This window comes from Rhamphochromis longiceps, linkage group LG3 (genome assembly GCF_057381845.1).
Source record: "Rhamphochromis longiceps isolate RC_006_pf linkage group LG3, R_longiceps_female_GT1.1, whole genome shotgun sequence".
Lineage (NCBI taxonomy): Eukaryota > Metazoa > Chordata > Actinopteri > Cichliformes > Cichlidae > Rhamphochromis > Rhamphochromis longiceps.
The window spans coordinates 47475612-47491405 of record NC_140559.1 but is presented as its reverse complement, the minus strand read 5'-3'; the positions used below and the strand labels follow the sequence as shown (position 1 = coordinate 47491405).

Here is a 15794-nt window from a genome sequence, read left to right as displayed (position 1 = left end):
AAACACGCAGCTATGGCTAACTACGTTTAGCATTAAGCCAAACTACACATCTTGACACATTTAATTCATTTATAAAGCAACAGTCGCTACACTGTTCACAGTTAAGGTAACTACGGTTAATACTTTATTCCACCAACATGTTAGTGTAACGCAACTGAGAGGAAAAAAATAGACATTTACCCGTGAGGCAATAAAACATTGCGATTTTTTAATAATTACAATCACTGTTTTGTAATCGCTTGACACTCGTGACCATGTAGTGGTATGTAATACAGGTGACTATAAACATGGCCGAAGTTTTCCAGAAGAAGTACAAAAATGCGACTCCGGTGGGACTCGAACCCACAACCTTTGAATGTCTGCATCTATGCCTAGAAGTCCAATGCGCTATCCATTGCGCCACGGAGCCACCTGTTGCACATGTTGAACACTATGGTATTTATAGTGTAAATAGGTCGAACTCGGGGGTGATATTGTCAAAGGTTTTAGATTGTGATTTCTGGGGTTGTGAATATTTAATATAGCGTACATTGTGTATAAATAATGTGAAACTGAGCCCTTACTTCAGAATTGAAACATCCTTTCAGACAATACCAAGCAATAAACGTTCATTTTCACCCTATCGTTTTAGAGAGGGCTTTCTTTTTTCATATTTTATCATGTTTTTAGATTTGTATGCCTTCTCTGCATGTGGGGAACCTAGGGAAACACCTGGGATTTTTAAAAAGAAAATGATCTCTGTGCGTCAATATGGTATATCAAACACTGGATGGCGCTACAATGCTGCATTAACCTGAATAACCCTCAAAAACCACCACAATTTCTGGTGACAATGAGAAGCCACTGGATTTTAACCAAATTTACTTTGACAAACACAAATAAAAATCTCTGTACTTTATTTGCAAATAATGACAAGATCTGTTAAATGCAATCTCTAATTCTACTAAAGTACGGCTTCACCAAAAGATAGATTCTGTTCATCTGGACGTAGCGTTTTCAGTGGGAGAAATGTTTCCTCACTCATCCAAGTGACTTCTTCAGTCTCAGCTGACTGCAGGTTTCCCCAATTTTATAAACAGTGCATTTGCACAATTACTGAAACTAGCACCACTGAAGGAACAGTGGGCTTGGAGGTCAGTTCCTTGATCATTAATATGCAGATTCTCATGACCATTGATCAACAACTACTGATCAAAGACCACTGATCAATGGCCATGAGTACCATTCACAGATTTGGGGAATGGCTGCAATCACAGCATTGGAAGATGGTGAAAGATGCCCGCCTCCTCGATTCAGAGATGGCTTTCCATTTTCACATAAATGCTCTCCTTGATTCCCCACTCAAACCAGCGTTCCTCCCTGTCCAGGATGTGTGCATCCTCATCATTGAAAGAGTGTCCACTGGCCTGTAGGTGTAAATAGACTGCAGAGTCCTGGTCTGACAAGGTAGCTCTTCTGTGTTGTGATATTGGCTTCGCTAGAGGTTGTTTGGTTTCCCAGATAAATAAATCATGGCAATCCTCTTGGCACTTAATACTATATTACTCTGTTTGTGTCTGGGGCCCGATCCTTGGGCAATAGGCTCGGAGGTCAGCCCATTGTTCCTTCAGTGGGCTGGTTTCAGTCATTATGCAAATGTAGATTGGGGAAACCTGCAGTCAGCTGAGACTAAAGAAGTCACTTGGATGAGTGAGGAAACATTTCTCCCACTAAAAACTTTACATCCAGATGAACAGAATCAACCTTTTGGGGATTTACTTACCTGGATAATTGAGCGTGCATCAAGAAGATAAAATACCCCAACAATCAGATGAGTCGTTATCAGCAAGCACCTCCTGACAGGGGGAAGGAAAAACTCCCTTTTAACAGGAAGACACCTCTGGAAGAACCAGGCTGAGATAGGTGCAGCTCTTTGCCTGACTGGTTGGGGGTGAAAGGAGGGAGAATGGACAAGGACACGCTGTGAAGCCAGAGATGAATAATAACTAACGATTAAATTGAGAAATTGGTTTATAAACACATAATGAGTGAAAAAAGGTTAGTGAAGAAGAAACAATGCATCATGGGAAGCCCCAGAAGGCTACACCTATTGCAGTGTAACTAAGGGAGGATTCAGGGTCACCTGATCCAGCCCTAATTATATGCTTTATCACCAAGGAAATTTCAAGACTAATCTTGAAAGCAGAGAGGGTGTCTGTCTCCAGACTAGGAGCTGGTTCCACAGAAGAGGGGCCTGAAAGCGAACACTTTACCTACCATTCTACTTTTAAATAGTGTAGGAATTACGAGTAAACCAGCACTCTGAGAGCGAAGTGCTCTGCTGGGGTGATATGGTACTATGAGGTCTTTGAGATGATATGAGGCCTGATTATTTAAGATTGTTTGGGGGCTTTAAAAAAAAAAGTTATTATTTCAACAATTTTAGAGTGCAATGTTTACAAATTAAAGCCATATTTTCAAATGCATTTTTAAAATACTTATTAAAACATATAAATTATTCCGTGTTTTTTTTTAACTAATGGGCCCCGGGGTTGGACATGAATTCCTTTGGAGTGTCTACAGGAACGGCATCTGGCGTAAAACTCTGATAAATATGTGGAATTCGTTGTGGCAAACCTTTGTAATTAAGAGAACAGCCGAAAGTTTTGTGTTCGTTTGTTTGTGTAACAAGTCTGACCTGGCAGTTTGCTGCTTTTGCTGGATATGATGTTGTGCAGCGACGGTTAGAAATGCAAAGGGTTCAGAGAGATTTGAATTCCTCTGATAAATGATAAAGTGGAACAGATGTTTACAGAAGAGGGAGATGGTGATTCTGTGGTGTTAAAGGAAGGGATGTCAAGTCTCACAGATGAGAGTGTGCCCCATTTGGATTCTTATGGGGACCAAGAACATGAGGTGGGTGTAGCCAACTTGGCTCGATAAGGAAGACTGCTGGACAGCATTCAAACCCATTTAAATGGCCACAATAGACTATAAATAAATAAAATTTCAAGTGTGTTCCCTTTTCAACTCATTGTCGGGTCAATAATCAATAATCTTGTTTGTGTTTTGCAGCTGTTGTTGTGCTGCTTCTGCTGTCCTTTTGTTGTTCTTTTGGTTGATTTGTAACTTTGTATTGGTTAGTCCGTCCAGCCGTAAGGGCTGTTATGAATGATTGAGAGTGAGTCTTGTAAGGACGAACTAACCTCTCTCTTTTTCTTTTTTTCCGTTTATTTGTTTGTGCCACTTCCTTTATAAACCCAGGTTGCAGGTCATAGCGCTGCTTCCCAGCTGTGCAGAGGTCCAAATTGTTTGCAGTGCATGCCCATAGGTAAATTGATTGCAGTATCTCTAGATTGGGTTTGCAGTGTAGCGCTATTTGCTCACACCTTTGGTGTGATAGGTCTCATGTGCAGCTTGGATGTTAGTAGAATGTGTTATAAGTCCTGTCTGGGAATGAGTGGGAAAATGTATATTTAATTGATGGAACAAATAAATCATGAATTTATTTCTTTGACATTTTATTCAACACCTTAGTGCTCCTTACATTTGTTTTAATTGACTTAAGACATTATACTTTAATTATACTCCAATAATCTTTTAAATATATCTTTCTGAATAATGTTCAGCTAAAAATACAAATAAAATAATATTAATAAGCCAAGAATAAGCGGAATACAATAAGTGTATTCCAGTATGTACAGTATATATGTGTATAATGGGCAATTGCAATGTAAAGGGGGGGTTAGGATGAATAAATAAATGCACATTTCCTTTAAAACTTCAAGTTCTTACTCTCTCATTTTTCTGTACATTAGCCCTTACACTTTAAATTTAGAATAATGACAAAGATTAGGAAATTACGCCATATTGTATTACAATTGCACTGTATTATAAGGTGCTACCACAACACGAGACACAGCTCTGAGTAGTGAGCACAAAGACTATTTTAAAAAAACCCTCTGCGTATAACGATTTTTTAAAAGACCGGATGTCAGCAAAAGGTTTTAAAATTGTTAATTGTCATCATTATCATTTCAAATCATCTTCATCTAAATTTGAGTTCAGATATCAGTTTGGGAACACGCATAAATCCTCCGAGAAACAGTCGATTAGGTTTTGAAACCCCAAAATTGATATATTACTCCACATTTAAAGCCCTAATTAAAAGTTAAGTGCTTAAATGCTAATGGCTTCAATTGAGGTTTGCTGATAGTTTGAGCTAACAGCGTACCCGTAATAGCGGTCTGTTTTCCGTTTTTAGGTCTATGTAGTACATATCCGGTCTGGCCGACGGGAATGTAGACGTAGACGGAGGATATCTCTCTTTACTCCTGCGTGTCTTTGACACATCCTGCCTTGAGCGGAAGTGTCTGGGATTCTGCTCGAGTCGTCGCTTCAAAACAGTCGTTTGTAAAGGGAGACGGGGACAAGCGGTGTCCGCATCTCTCCCTCCACCATCACCGGCAGCCGGGCTCTTTTTAGCGTGGCTTTATGAGCGCGGGACATGCTCTGTCAGGTTAGACCTCTGCCACAGCAGACAGGCGCAATTCCTAGCAAACTAACGAGAAGACAGCTGAGAATTGGGTTAATAAATAAATAAATAAATAAATCGGATTTGCCCCCCTCTAATGAGCACGTTTTTGTTATAGGTCTGCGCAATCTACGTGAACGCTTGTCTGGACACAGGAGAGGATTAAGTTACTGCTGTTGGCGGCGGATTATTTTATTGGCCTCTTCTTGTCACGCCCGAGTCTTTGGTGATCCTTCTTCCAATTAAGAGAGGTCTCTCAAAAACCGCAGGTATGTGCGCTTTTGGACTGGAAAATAATAACGCGAGATGTGTCATTGTGGGACTATCTAAAACGGGTCCTTTGTTGCTCATGTCTGCATTTGTTTCTTTGCAAAAAAAGAAGAAAAAAACAACTGCTGTCTCCTCACCTCCTATTGTGAGCAGACAATGGGAACACATAGAGAAATGGTGCAAGGATGCAGCATATTTACTAAATGGGTATATATAGAAATGAACATTATCGTGCAGTAAGATCGCGCTGTTTAATAACACAGGTTTAAACGCAGACTGGACGTAGTGGAATCCAGCGAACTGGATTTGGGGCGGTTTTATCCTCACGCTGGAGCCCTCTGTAGGCTTCATACCTGCTGATATGCCGTTTGCTTTGACCATTGGTATATGGCATATAGAGTTACTGCCTCCTCTCACAGCAGCTATGACTGCCCAACCCCCTTCTCCTCCCTGCACGGCATGTTTTGGTTTCAGGCGGATCATGCCCTTTTGTCCACTGAAGCCTGACTGTACTTTTCAGGGCAGGCTCCCAGTATGAAAGAATTTGTCCGCTGTCCTGGCTGCCCCTTCTTTTTGTTTGTTTGTTTTTTTCACTGACCATATGAAGATGGTGAGGATTTACTAAACCAGCTGTACAGCAACATTAGCAGCATTAGTGCAGAGTTTGGGGATTCAAAAGACTAAGACTACAGTTTTAATAAAGCATGCATACTCAGCCAGTTTTTATTTCTATGCAATTCCAAATATTTTCCCCATCCCAAGTGGGAAAGTGTAACTAAGTGTTTCTTGGTAACTCATAAAAACAAAAAGAATCTGTTTTGTTATGTGATACTCAACTTAAAAGAACAGGATCTTTATTTTTAAGTTTTAACACTTTATTGTCATTGCACATTCATTAGTTGTAGTACTTGTCCCACATTTGTGCAAAAAGAGAGCCAAGCAGATGACAGTAAATAAATACCATATATACAGAATAAAATATATATGATATATGCAGACAATTAAATATGCATATAACAGCATTATATTTTCGGAGGTATACAGTGGGGTGTTATAATTGTCCATTTAATTGTCCTAAATATGGCAAATTCTTATTATTTTCACTGGAGCTTAATTATATATTGCTGAGAGCTGATATCAGATATTTGCTGATATATCAGTATCAACATTTATATCAGGCCATAAATGAAAATTTAAAAAGTAAAGAAGAGATGAGAGAAACACCCTTCAACTGTGCTATGAGTGCTGATGTTGCCTATTTTGTCCACCAGTGGGCACTCTACAGCTTAACTAGAAGTGAAAACACAAAAACGGTAAAGTACTTACTGACTATATACAAAAGAATATTTTTAAACTATCGTGAACTTATCAAGGACCAATAATATTATCGGTATGTGTATCGTTCTTAAAAATCCTGTAACAGTCAAGGTCTATTTTCCGTCATAAAATATACTGAAAAATGGAGATCTGAGTAGATAAAGAAGACATGTATTGTTGCTTGTTTTAGTTAACATGCATTTTAAATAAGATATAGTCCATTTTAAAAGGTGACAATATTTCATTTTAGCCATATTTTACTGGGGAAAATATCTTTTTTTTTCACAGTCCAAATGATTAAACCAGAATTTATTTTTCAAGCTTATTGGCTGTTTGGTTAATAATTATCCTGCTTATTTGATTACTGTTTGCTGACAGAAGCTTTTTACTTTTCAGCTGATGAGTTAATAATTTACTGTCATTCAGCAGCATCTGTCCATTTAAGGTTGCTGAATTGTAACTGTTCCTCTGTGTAATCTTAATCTCCTCAGGTATGTCTTTCCGGCGAGGTGTGGTCAGGCAGAGCAAATTCCGCCATGTTTTCGCCCAGGCGTGGAAAGCCGAGCACTGCATCGATGATGTCAGAGTGTCCCGGGTGACGTGGGACAGTCCACTCTGTGCAGTCAACCCCAAATTCATTGCTGTTATCATTGAAGCGGGTGGAGGAGGGGCCTTCCTCGTGGTTCCAGTCAGCAAGGTTCAGTCTCCTACATTACAGAGTATCAGATAAACAGTAGATCGATGTTTCTTCCACTCTCCTACTAAAAGCATTATGTCACCAACTTTTTAACAGCCTGCTGCATGCCTGACTAAAGTACTTTCTACACTTACGAGACCATTAGCAGGACTGGATAATGCATTAATGGTTGAAACACTCTGTTTTTCTCTACAGAGTGGAAGAATCGACCAGTCCTGTCCCACAGTCTGTGGTCATGCAGCACCAGTGTTGGACATCCAGTGGAGTCCTCATGATGACAATGTCATTGCAAGTGCCTCAGAAGATTGCACGGTGAAGGTAAAATTTTCAAACCTTGTAGAAGTTCTGTGCTGGTGGTTTGTGGTCAAGTTATCTGTAATCTGACGTCCGTAGGCATCAAACCCGCCACAACCTTAACCCACTAAAGCTGTGTTGGTCCTTCTTCTGCTGCTAATGAAAACACATCAGACTTCAGGGTGCAGACCTTGAGTGTGCTTCAAACTACTATAATAATTAACATTGTGTATTTAACACTTTCTTTATCATATTGTATGACTTAATTTTACTTATAATTGTAAAATTATGTCAGTAGAATTCAGTTGAGAGGTCTTTGGTGCCCTGGGTCCGTCCATAATGCCAGTGCTGGTGTGAATACAAAACATATGAGGGTTTCCTGTAGTATGTGGTGTGGGGACAGAGGTCGTGTCATTTCTGAGGTTAGGTTGGAGCCTGGATCAACACTTTAGGTGCTTTGTCAAGTCATCCAAGAAATTCCAGAGCTTTTTTTTTTTTTAAACAGTGATTGTTCAGCTGAAGGAGACGACTGCCAGGGGTGCGTGCTTGGTTTGCAGCATTTTTTAGGTGTAGGTAATATTGTTTCTCTGATCACAGCTGTGTAAACTTACGGCGAGGTCTCTGTGAAACAAGTTGGCATTCCTCAGCTGTTAGACACGGCTGGGCGAGGAGGGGGGTTAAAAGAATGTCACTGATTCCAGATAAATGATTGACGAGCACCCATAGTCTTTTCTTCAGGCACACCTTACCATTTTTTAACAGAAAGTAAATCACTTTTGATACTACTAAAAAGCTATACTGGGATATAGATACTGTTTTAAAAAAATACAAATATATATTAAATAATAAAAATCTGAAATGTTGAAAGAGAACCTAAATGCATATTTAGTTGATATCGATAATTGGGTAGTAGCTAGGCTAGCTCTGACCAAACGTAGCAAATTAAGCTATGGAGCTACTTCAAAGGTCACTTCCTAAAATGTCAGAGCTTTTTTAATCTTTTAAAAGGTGTATTGTGCAGGACTAGCTTAGCTGGCTGTTTTTTTCCTTCTAACAGCCTTACTATTAAACAAAGCCAATCATGTCTTGGCTGTAGCTTTATATTTAACAGGTAAAAATAAATGTGGTATTGAGTAAATTTGGATGAAGAAATGATGATGTACTCCAAGTGCTGTCTGCGTTATTCTTGTTAAAATGACATTAGCGAGTTAGCGCGGATTGCCGTGTGCGTGGGGCTGCATGGCGTCAACACGTTAGCACGGCTAGATTGTTAACGTGTTAGCGCCATGCAGCCCAATGCACTCGCTAACAGAGATTTGCCTCGTTATTGCGGTTGTGACGTTACAGTCATTTTAACGAGATTAACGCTGACAGCACTAATCTATCTATCTATCTATCTATCTATCTATCTATCTATCTATCTATCTATCTATCTATCTATCTATCTATCTGTCTGTCTGTCTGTCTGTCTGTCTGTCTGTCTGTCTGTCTGTCTGTCTGTCTGTCTATATATACACATACATATATGTATAAACTGGCAATAAAATAACCAATCTAAATCTTATATACAGAAAATGCAGGATTGCAGAAATGATACCACAGAGTGTGCATAAATTGCTGTTGCTGTCTAGCAGTGTGACAGTTCAACTGTTTAGGAGGGAGATGGTGAGGGGAATGAAGGCTCTGATAGCAGTAAGGTTAATAATATGTCAGGAAAACTGTAAAAATTATACGACACACATATATATGTCTGCTTTATGTTGAAGGTGTGGCAGATCCCAGATGGTGGGCTCACAAGTCCAATGACTGATGCCACTGTGACCCTTGAGGGACACAGTAAACGAGTGGGACTCCTGGCTTGGCACCCAACTGCCTTCAATATCCTCCTAACTGCAGGTAGGACCATCTGTAGCATTGTAGTGCTCCCATTGTTCTCCTATAACCAAACATGGTTCACATCTGTGGAAAATAACAGTGATAACTGGCTATGACTGGTGTGTTTTTTAAGTGTGTTGTGTAGAGAACATGGTCTAAACATTAAACTGCGCCACTGTGGAAGCAGGCTGGTGTAGTTTGTATGTTGCTTTACATATATTTCCATAAAAAAGTGATCTAAAACAAAGGGCTTGTGTTTGCACACTGGAAATGTATTGTACTTGAGTTTTATATGGTGAATTAAGGTAACCTTTGCCTTGTAATAAACATCCAGGGATCATTTTACCTTTTAACAAACTCCAAATATGGTGACAGTGAAACTCGAGGCGTAGCTTCCCCGTGCTAAACATTCCTCATTATCCAGATAAAAGTGACATACACCCGTCCATTTGTAAACAGTGAGAGTTGAGGAGCAGCTCCTGTCTTACTATGTTGGTGTTCAGTGACAGCCAGTTCAAATACTGCTGCATAATACAAGTATGGAGTAGGATTTCCCTCCTAGGCAACTCACAGCATGTGATTAACCTGAAAAATAATTACACTTTGCTGAAAAGCTGCCAGAGCTGGTTTCCATTGGAAATGTAGCCTACGCAAAGGAGGCACTACTATACGCACAAGCACATAAAGTAATGTTTGGCCTGCGGGATCCTCATGGCAGTGTAAGAATGTAAGCTGCCCACTTATGTTAATGCATACTGAGAAGAGTGCATATTGTTCACGCTGCATTATTTTACCACCAGCTTTTTTAAGCAGCTCTGCAGGCGTTGTTGCTCCTCAGTATAAGTTAGCGTTAGCGAGGAGAAAGGCAACACAACAACACAGTTATACTGTGCTAAATTTCCATAATGGAGTGAGATTAGAATTGTATTCAATTATATAACACTTTCAAATCACTCACATTAACTGCTGGTATCGTGATATAGCATCAAATACAGTGTATTATGTTATCTGTGTACAGTTATCATAATTATTTGATTCTTGATCGTGTCAGTGAAGTGGCTCTGTTAATTGTTCACTTTGTCATATTCCTTTTGGGATCCACTGCAAGGACTCAATCAGTTGAATAACATTGATAGGGGAAACATGTTTAAGTGCAACTGCTTGTTTAAATGAACATCAATATTTGCTACCAGGCTATCATTAATTGTACTGTAAAGGGGAATGAATCAAAAAAGAATATTGAGGTACTGACATCATGTCACAGATCGACTCCCAGCAAACAGCTCCACTGCTCTCACTCCATTTCAATTAAAATATTGGCCTGAAGTGCAAGGAATCGACTCGTCTTTCCACTCTAGCTACATCTTCTTTAAACTAACAACACAAATAAATGAATCTTTTATGTGAAAGATCAACAACAATGACTTGTTCAAAATTAGGCAGGAAATGATGTGATTGTTTGTGACATTGCCACTGATGGAGAAAAGTAACTACACCAGCAAGACGGATTCAACCATTTATAGGACACACTCCATGTACGACACATGTAATTAGAAGTTGAGACTTGATGCAGAACATATCAGGGAGAAGGCAGAAAAGCCCAGTTTGGAATCACAGAGCGAGCCGTGATACAATACGCTGAAAACGGCACAGATGGTGTTTCGATTAAGCAACTTTAAACTATCGGGGAATTCCTTTAAAGATGCAAAAGGGATTTGTTCACTGCATTGTGCTATTGTGTGTGTATTGTCATTATTATTCATTTTTAATGTGTCAGATCAGTTAATACTTTGCTTCTTTGCTTGTCTCACCGCGAGTTCACTTTACCAATATTTACTTTGATAAAGTTAATGACATACTGAGGTAGTGTGTGTAGGTAGTATCTGTCACAGGGCTAACACAGAGACAGACATCCATTCACACTGTTGTTCAATTTAGCATCGCCCTAACCTGTTGTTATTATATATTGATATATGGTGTCATAATTAGAGATGGGTATCGTTTAGGTTTTATCCAATACCGGTGCCAAACTGGTACTTTTGAAACGGTGCCGGTGCTTAAACGGTGCTCGAACCGGTGCTTAAAGAATGGAGAACACAAAATTGGTCCAAAAACCTCTCATGTTCAGCTGTTTTTTTGTAAAAAGATAACAATGTTAGCCTTTTCTGCAGCTATGGGGCATATATGGTATCCCTCTTGGCTGGAAGCAGTGCTTAAACAATGGAAAAAACACAAACTTTGTCCAAAAACCTCTCATGTTTAGCTGTTTCCCACTTTTTCTTTGGTCATTTTAGCCTTTTTGGCCAGGGTGAAGGGAATATCTGCCATCAAACAAGAAGACAGCTGCATGTAACTACGACGGTGTTTGCTAGTTCACCTTACATGCATTAATGTAATAACGTGGTTAGCCTACTCAACGTAAATTACACACAAACAACGTTAAGTTACTCACGCAGAGAAGAACGGCTGCTGCTGCCATCATCATCCGTCATCATTTCTGCTACACTGGCAGGGCTAGGGGCCAGGACTCTCCTCTTCGGGTTTTTGGGGGATGTTGCTCCGGGTCCGATAACAGGCACGACACCCGCAGTAGATGTGCTCTGTGTGAGGTCTCGCAGCAAGCTATCAAATACGGCGCATTTCTCGGCTTTTAAAAAAACCGCTATGCGTCACCAGGTGTTTCATCAGATTTGAGGTGTTACCTCCTTTGACAGTATCAGCTTAAAGCACTTGTTGCTGGCTGCTGAGTTTGCATCTTTTGCTGTGAAGTACAGCCAGACTTTTGACCGCTTCGCCTTGGGCATTTTTAATCTGTAGCTCTGCTCTAAAAGAACGTACGTACCTGGGCCCGCCTACTATTCTCGGAAACGTAAAATGATTGGCTAGAAGTGTATCACAGCTCAGGAAATAAAGCACCGAAATGTGCGCTGCTTTTCGGTCTGGTTACTACCGTTTATGTCAGATGATGGCACCAGATACCGGTACCCATCCCTAGTCATAATGCATTCATAATACACCTGCACCGATAACCTGTCACTTTCTCAAGACGAACAAGAAAAGCAAATGAATTTATAGGAACATCGGCAACATCTGCATCTGTTTATCCTCACATCCTTGCCCTGTACAATTTCAGGCTTCACACCCTCTTCCTTGGATGTTGTCTTTCCCTCTCTGTAGGCTGTGATAATGTGATCTGCGTGTGGAACGTGGGCACGGGGGAGCTAGTGTACCAGCTTGATGACGCCCACCCAGACTTGATCTACAATGTCAGCTGGAACAAGGACGGCAGTGCGATATGTACCGTCTGCAAGGACAAAGCCCTCCGAGTCATCGATCCGCGAAGAGGCGCCGTCCTCAAGGTGATTTCACATTCATGCTGTCCGTGAAGATGTGAGCAAAGCGTGGAGCACGGCTCGGCTCTCATTTCTGGTATAACGCGTCAGTGATCAGCTTGTGACTGCTTTCCTAGGTCAGAGAGAAAGTCCATGATGGTACCAGGCCCATGAGAGCCGTGTTCCTCTCTGATGGAAAAATCCTGACGACAGGCTTCAGCCGTATGAGCGAGAGGCAGCTGGCTTTGTGGGATACTGTAAGTTTCTTGTTAGACATGTGGTATAATGCAGGTGAACTGAATTTTACACATGGAAAAGGTTTGAGACACAAAAAACATGTGTGATTGTTAAAGTAGGCATTCTAGTGATGTGAAAATGCTTTTATCTTACAGAAAGACCTCTCAGAGCCAATGGTAATACAGGAAATGGATACGAGTAATGGAGTTCTGCTGCCCTTTTATGACCCCGACACAAACATGGTCTACCTGTGTGGGAAGGTGAAGCCTTGGCATCATGTGGCAAATAGAAATTTAGCTTGTTCTATGCAGCGTCAATCATCGTGATTGTTTTGTTTTTTTGTTGTTAATCTCATGGCTTTCAGGGGGACTGCACCATCCGATACTTTGAAGTGACTGATGAATCACCGTACGTTCACTTCCTCAGCTTATACAGCAGCAAAGAGCCTCAGAGGGGTGCAGGCTTTCAGAGTAAAAGAGGTGTGGATGTCAATAAGTGTGAAATTGCCAGGTAAGAACAGTATGCGTACCGGTAACTAGTAAAAACTACAATACACAGCTACTTCAGGAACTGACCAGTCTCCTAAAAGTGGGAAAGAATAATGCAGAATAACGTCAGACGGGACTTTGTCCTTGCTTTTTCGGCAGGTTTTATAAGCTTCATGAGAGGAAGGTGGAACCCATTTCTATGACTGTACCAAGAAAGGTAAGGCACACACATACTTTAAAAGTGGACTTTATAAACTGCTTTTTTTTAATAGCTAATGAAGTTTCCATATTTCCTCTCCAGTCAGATCTGTTCCAGGGAGACCTTTACCCAGACACAGCCGGCCTGGAGCCAGCCCTCCTGGCTGACGAGTGGATCGCGGGGCAGGACGCACCACCGCTGCTGGTCTCCCTGAGTGGTGGCTACACAGCTCCTCCATCCAAATACAGAGACACTCTCAGAAGCAAGCCCAAGCTCGTCTCTCAGGACTCTGGGACCGGGGCCGTCCCACCTTCCGCAGGGAACGTAGCAGCTCCCACGTCCACACCTACCTCTGCCGCCAAGGAGACAGAAGAAGAGACGCCACAGCCGACAGCGGCCACGAGGGAGACGGATGGAAACGGCGATAGGCCAAAGAGAGAGGTCGGTCAGCAGCAAGTGAGATGCTGATTTAAGATTTTTTGAAGCTATTTTTGACTTGTTTTTTCTCTCTCTCTCTCTCTTCTTTCAGGATGACGTGTTGAGCGAGCTGTTAGCAGAAATGAAAGCTCTGCGGGCCGTCGTGCTTGCTCAGAATCAGAGAATTGAGTTGCTGGAGAGACAGCTAGCACGGATTGAAGATGGGGATGTATGAGCAAGCGGAAGATTCACTACATTCAGATGGCTTTTTTTTTTCCCCTTAAATCCATAGACCATAGCCTTACTAGAGTCAACAGTACCTTAAGCAGTGTGGGCTGAAGAATGTAGTGTAGAGCAGCAACTAATTGTGAATAAATAGGAGCTTACAGCTATTGTTTCCAAGACCACAATATGTGGGTGACAACTGGGTAAAGGATATCGTTGCCGCTGTGTGACGGTGCATATAATGCAGTTTTGATCTTTGCTTTAATTTCGAAGCACCCTAAAGGAGTTGCATCGGCACAGTTGCCTCAATTTGACGCACAAAGTTGTGTTGAAAAGGATTATATTGGAGCTAACGAAGGCTGACAGTCTATAGCAAAGCTATTAAGTACCTCCTGTACGTTTTTCTCTCTGACGCACTAACAAATGTAACCATTAGGGCTATTTAATCAGGTAGATTAAGCTGCTAAACTGTGATTTCATATCAAACCCCCGGTTGTTATCTCACTGCGTGACTCGTGCTTTGTTTTACTACTCCATAATAGAACACCACGTGTAAAGTTAACTGTCCTCGGCAGCGAGAGCTGTGTGAATGATGGCCGATGAGAGCGTAGCTGAATATTTATGTGTATTCGTAGCTGTGTGTAGTGTTTGCAATCAGTGAGAAGGTGACACTTGTGATTTTGTACCTCATGTTGTCATACGAGAACAGCGTAAAGATAACACTATGTTACACTGTAACCTGTCATAAACACAACACAGAATTTCTTTTTTTCTTTTCTTTTTTAAGCACGCGGAAATGCCGCAGTGTCACACGACCACTCGAGAACCAATCAGGATCTGAGCAGCAAATGTCACATTTTGTAGTTGTTGCTTCCAATGATATGAAAGACCTGCAGACTGGGCATGGGACGGGAACCTTTTTTTTCTTCTTTTAAATATTCAACCTTACACTACAGTGACCGTGCAGCTAAGTCTGACTAAACTGTTCCAAATCTACTCCGGATTGCAGACCAGATTTGGTAGCAGCAAGAAAAAGGTTCAAGTGTGGAGGCTTTTCTACGTTTTTGCGCTTGTATTTGTGTTGATGAAAAAGCACTTTTAGATTCGTGTAGTTTTGTGTTTTTTGCTATTACATTTGACATTTACATTTAGAGGCATTGATCTGTTATTAATCTGTTCTTCTTACAAATGTAGAATAACATTGGTACATTCCACATAAAGACTACCCCTTTATTACTTTATTTATTTCTTTATGCACTGATGTAACATTGACTGTAAAAAAAAAAAAAAAAAAAAGTAGCAGTTTTAATCAGACTACATTGTGAAAGTTCAATAAACATTAATTCTTACTTTATGTGAATTGGCCTTTTTCATATGAAGTAGTCAGATCACGGTGTGTATGTGTGATCACATTCTACCAACAGAGAGTGGTCTGAAAATGAGAAAATACTGAGTGAGCAGCAGTTCTGTGGGTGAAAATGTCAGAGGAGAATGGCCAGACAGTAGCTCAAATTACTATTCATTGCAACCAAAGTGTGCAGGAGAGCGTCTCTGAATGCACAACACATGGGGGTTATAGTAGCAGAAGACCACACTGAGTGACACTTCCTGTCAGCTAAGAACAGGAAACTGAGGCTTACAGCTTACACAGACCAAAGTTGGACAGAAGACTGGAAAAATGTTGCCGGATATTATGAGTCTCGATTTCTACTGCAGCATTCAGATGCTAGTCTTTTAGCATAAACAGCGTGACAGCTCCCTTGTTTCAACAGTTCTGTGTGGGATATTTTCTTACCACACTTTGGGTTCCTTAGCACCAACCAGGCATTGTTACAGTGCACCCATCTTCTGCCTAGTACACTATCCCTAGTGGGATAACGCACTATTTCACAAAGCTCAAATGACCTCAGACTGGTTTCTTGAACATGAC

General features: G+C 40.9%; 1 protein-coding gene and 1 non-coding gene across 2 annotated transcripts; one reads left to right on the top strand and one right to left on the bottom strand.

Annotated features, from left to right (window-relative positions):
• Positions 1-321: 321 nt before the first annotated feature.
• Positions 322-409, bottom strand: trnar-ucu (transfer RNA arginine (anticodon UCU)). The gene is given in 2 exon segments: positions 322-357; positions 373-409. It is a non-coding gene; the product is annotated as a tRNA-Arg (tRNA).
• A 3940-nt stretch (positions 410-4349) lies between these two features.
• On the top strand, positions 4350-15213 carry coro1b (coronin, actin binding protein, 1B). The gene is made up of 12 exons (XM_085400146.1): positions 4350-4498; positions 4632-4782; positions 6592-6797; positions 6993-7115; positions 8858-8987; positions 12144-12325; positions 12436-12555; positions 12691-12795; positions 12900-13045; positions 13183-13240; positions 13325-13663; positions 13752-15213. Exons 3-12 carry the CDS (start codon positions 6594-6596, stop codon positions 13872-13874), a joined length of 1530 nt encoding a protein of 509 aa, XP_085256272.1. The 5' UTR covers positions 4350-4498; positions 4632-4782; positions 6592-6593; the 3' UTR covers positions 13875-15213.
• The last annotated feature ends 581 nt before the right edge of the window (positions 15214-15794 follow it).